Source organism: Apis dorsata, unplaced genomic scaffold (genome assembly GCF_000469605.1).
Source record: "Apis dorsata unplaced genomic scaffold, Apis dorsata 1.3 scaffold_265, whole genome shotgun sequence".
NCBI classification, from domain to species: Eukaryota; Metazoa; Arthropoda; class Insecta; order Hymenoptera; family Apidae; genus Apis; species Apis dorsata.
Window position 1 is genome coordinate 622377 of NW_006263543.1, and position 4855 is coordinate 627231.

The following is a 4855-nucleotide window of genomic DNA, read 5'->3' on the forward strand; positions in this document are numbered from 1 at the left end:
ATAGCCCGGCCAATGTGTCGCGTGCAATCCGTATCTTATATTCTTGGAAAAACTTGTTTTTCTTTTCTTCACGGTCGATCGTGAATCGTTGGAATCCTCCTCGTCGTTAATGCGAATTCAGCTGCTCCTCTTCGAGGACTAACTATTATATATTTCGAATGGACTGGCCCGACCCTGTCATTTATCTAGGCCACAAATTAACACGACTAACCATAACCGTAACGTCAGGTTAAACGCGCCTTTTCCTCGGGCCCTGGAATTAGAGAATCCCAACCCCTAATTTTAATCCTTCAAAAAAAAAAAAGATCCTCTCGTTCTTCTAATTCTTAAATCATAATGTTTAATATTTTTCACAAAAACACACTTTTCTCTTTTATATATATATATATATATATACATGTTACGACAATCCGAGTCGAAATAGCTGAGTTTAATCGATGACTAAATCGTTATTCGTTATTTCGTACCGTGTATCAGACGCACACACACACATACACACACACATAAGAAGGATACCTAATATCGGCGCGCCTGGTCCACCGGTCTCCAAAGCAATTTTCTGCTTTTCAAGAATATAATTTTCGCCGGGGGATGGTCGCTATATTTCCGTAGATAAGACTGTAGCTCCGCCGGATCCGGCGGCCGCCCAGCCGAGACCCTACTCTCTCGTGTGAAATTACTTCGCTCCGCGGCTTACTCTTATCCCCCGGTGCCACCCTTTCTTACCGTGTATCCTCATTCAGCCGGGGATCTCCTCTGGAAATAAAGTAGATACCTTTCCTATTTTCGCATCCGGAAAATTGCAATACCTCCGCCACGGAGACTCGCTCCTTGTCCCCTTTATAAATCAGCCTCGCGGTCTCCTCTCGCGTTAATCGCGTTGCGTTCGATCATTTTTTTTTTTTTCCCCTTCTGTTCCTTTCTCCCCTGATTACTTAGGTATGTCAGGTATTCGTTTCTCTTCGAAGAAAAATTGTTCAAACGCGACGAGTTACGAAATTGTGAAGATAGAAAATTTTACGAGTCGATTTTTCGAACTAACGAGTCCGAAAGATGTAGAAGAAGAAACGAAACTCGATATAATATAAAACGATGATTAAAATAAAAACGATAATTTCGTATTTAATTTTTTTTCTTTTTTTTTTTTCTTTTTTTTGATACGTGACAAAATATCACGTTCGAGAGAAATTTAAAAATGTTCGTTTTTTCTATCGCGTGCAAAAAAATTAAAAAGAAAAAAAAAACGTTTCCCCACTCTGCGAGTATTAATCGGGGACAATTTAATCGTGAAATATACGGGATACCTGTATCTGTTGTATTCAGTATCGCCACGAATATCTGTCGTATCCAACGTTACCGCCCCGAGGATTCGTTCGATACATTCCGGTAGGCGGTGAACCCGTTTGAGCGAGTACCGGCTCTTAACGCAACAAGCTCTCCTCGCGCGTTTATCTAATTATTATAATTGCGCGATTATTCTTGGCCGAGGAGAGGCACGGCAGGGGTGAGATCGCATGCCGGCCCTCGCGCAAAAAGAAACGAAACGAGTAACGGGATATATATGGAGCAGCACGCGATAGAATCTCCCCGAGTTCGAAGTCGTGATGCGAACGATCACGAATTCTTCGCCCCCTTTGTGCATCGGCCCTCGCTGCATTCTTTCCACGCGCACACGCCGCTGCTCTCTGTCTCCTTGTAATAACTATCCCTTTCGAGAATTTTTATATACACGAATTTATTCTCCTTCTACCGATTATTCTTCTCTCTCTCTCTCTCTCTCGCTCGCTCGCGATCGAAGAATTTCCTTCTTCCTTCCACTTGTGCAGAAATATTTATGCATTTCATTAAACCTCTCTGAGGAGGTGATTCGACTCGTTTCTGATATCGTTCACATTGACACGATGCAAATCCGACTCCGTATATACCCCGACCGTTGGTCGCGCCGATCACGCGACCGCGTGCTTGTTCTCCCTTGCATACGTAGGAGAGAGAATGGAAAAAAAGAAGAAGAAGAAGAAGAAGAAGAAGAAGAAGAGAGGGAAAAAAGGAAAAGAGAACCGGTCGAGGGGGTAATTTTGCTTGATACGAGGTTGTATGGAGAGAGTGATTAACGGTGAAATCGATTTTTTTCTTTGCTTCAGGTAAATGGTGTCCGCGTAGGGAATGGAGTTCGCCGCCGGACGCGCAACGAGCGGCGAGCGATGCGCGTCGTGGCGTTCTTTACTCTTCCGTCTTCCTCGGTAGCCCCGGTAAGTCTCTACCAAAACTTCTCACTCTTCTCTCTCTAAAAACAAAACTTTTCTTCAAACCCTTCCATCAAACACTGAACATCTCCCGCTCGGAGATATGGTTTCGTTCTCTGTTTTTTCGTTCTCTTTTTTTCTTAACCTTTCCTCGAATTATGCTCGAGTAGAATTGCGCTCGTCTGATTTTCCCTGCTTAACCCGTTAACCCTTAATCGAATTGTTCGATCGTTCGCGATTTCGCGGAGTCTTCTTCATTTCTTCGTATTCGAGTCGCGAATCCACTTTATGCTTGTTAGATGAGATTTAAGATTAGAGTTAGAAGGATCTTTAATCCGGTGGAATCGATTTTTATAATTATTTTTTACACGATATATTCTCTGTACATTCCGTCTCGAGTTTTGCAAAAGTTTAAAAAATTTAAACGCGAACATCACGCGATGTAAAAATTCCTTGCCGCTTAAGAAAATTCGTACGCACGCCTATTAATTCCGCTGGATATTCCGCGAAATTTCCGCGCAGGCCGAAGAGGAACGAAAACAGAAGCGTGTGCACAGACGGTTTCGTCGTGAAACACGCGCGATATAACCGGGGTCCTCGGTGGGAGGAGCGCAATCGTTCGCGGCATAAACAAGTTTTAATCGTGCCTCGGGCATTCGCCGCGTTGAATAAATATTGATATCGGGTGACGCGACGGCCAATCAGAATCGGGGCTTATAAAGCAAGCCGCTTACACCTCCGCCTGTCTATCGCGCCGCGGCGCGTACACGCGTTCTCCCCCATGTTCCCATCTCGACGTGTTACAACATCGCTGCTTATCTGCGATATTCTCAGCCGCGAAATATCCGGAGAGGAAAAAAGAAAAGAAAGAAAGAAAGAAAGAAAGAAAGAAAGAAAAATTGGCCGGAGACAAGAGGCGATGGAGGGACTCGTTCGTTCGTTGATTATTCCCACATATCGCTCATTCGCTGCATAACGCAAAAATCGCGATTTTAAAGAAATCGAGTCTGAATATTTTATGAAAAGAGTATTAACGCGTACGGATTAAAATTTCAATTCGAAAAATTCATCCTTTTCTATCGGAGTTCATTTTCTAAAAATAGCAACTACTCAAAATCAAGGGTTCGAGCCTCGTTAAGATCATATTTTATATTCAAATACTAAAATTATCGGGAGGGGGATAAAACTGATTCGTCAAGTTTGCCGTAATATAATGCCGCTCGTGTAAACGCGCGCGTTAAGTATCGTTTGCCACCGGTGGCCGCGATCTCTCGGTGGCGCGATGATGTCGAGCATCGATACCTATCGATACACACGTCCGATTCTCGCGGAAACGATCGGCGCGAGCTGTCCATCCGCGATTTCTCCTTTAATTAAATTACGCGGCCGCCAAGGAGGGCCCCCGATAAGGGGGGACGTAAATCACTTTCAGTCGATAACTAATCGAACGATTCGAAACCGGGAGACGTCCGCGTCCGTGGAAGACGTCGGGGAGTATCGCGCATGCGCTCTTTTCCTTCCCTCTTTTCTCTCCCTATCTCGCGCGCGCGTTCCTCTTTATCTCGCCGGCCCTCTCTTCCTCTTCGTCCCAAGGAGCACGGAGAGAGAATATGAGCGAATGAGCCGGAGAGGTAGAGAGAAGCTCGGCGGAGTTGGCGCGACGACGGGGAGAAACGCGGAGTGAGGGAAGCCGGGGAGGGTGGAGGGGTGCGCGAGAGGCAACGGTGGAGGGAAAGGGACGGGAAGACTCCGGGTGGACGAGGGAGACGGACAGAGGGCAGGCGAAAGAGGTGAAAGAGAGAGAGACGGAGAGAGAGAGAGAGGCGTTTCCATGGCAACGAGGCGAGGCGGGAATGCGACGGTAACCATGGCAGCCGCGGGTTCCTCTCTCGGACCGACCTGTCTGTGTCCCTCTTTCTGCTCCCTCGTCCTCCTCGTGTTCGCCTCGCTCTTCGTACGGACCTCTTCTTTTCGCCCACGGATCGAGCCACGAGCACCGACGGATCCGCAAAGAGAGAAGAGAGGAAGGTGGAGCGCGCACACAACCGCGTTCTGGACCACGCGTTGGGATACGCGCCTCTCTCCTCAGAAAGCTTCTGCGCTTCCTTTTTGCTCTTTTCCTGCGATCTTTTTCTCCTTCCCTTTTCTCTCGCGACGACAATCGCGATAGCAATGGCACACACTCGTTTTATCGTCCCGGATAAACCGGAGATATCGACTCGGTGGATAAATATACGGGAGGGAAGGGGGACGTGATCGAGGTTTAATCGTAATTACGGTGTGAACTGCGCCGACTTTGAATATACGGGAGAGGGGAGGGGGGAGGGGGGGAGTTTGATGGACGGGTGGTGGAGAACGGGTCGGGTAAAAAGCCGGTTTAAATAATAGTATAGCTTGTCGGTAATCAAACAGCGTGCGGGGAGAAAGAACGAAAGGTGGATTTAGTTCACCCAGTTTGCGATATTCCATTTTTCGCTCGCTCGAGGCTCGGTCGATTGATGAAAGTACAAAGGTTAAGAATGATTATTCCGCGTTTCTCTCCTCGTCCATACCGGTAACCCGGTATCCATTCGTTAAAACGTCAGCCTGTTCCGCGGCGCGGGTGCGTTAAT

The 4855-nt window shown here is 46.9% G+C and overlaps 1 protein-coding gene across 1 annotated transcript in view; it reads left to right on the forward strand.

Annotated features, from left to right (window-relative positions):
* Positions 1-4855, forward strand: part of LOC102672658 (homeobox protein homothorax-like) — a 321785-nt gene that overhangs the window by 114738 nt on the left and 202192 nt on the right. Inside the window, exon 3 of the mRNA XM_031510833.1 lies at positions 2142-2249. Coding sequence (XP_031366693.1) covers positions 2142-2249 — 108 coding nt within the window. The remainder of the gene's footprint in view (positions 1-2141; positions 2250-4855) is intronic.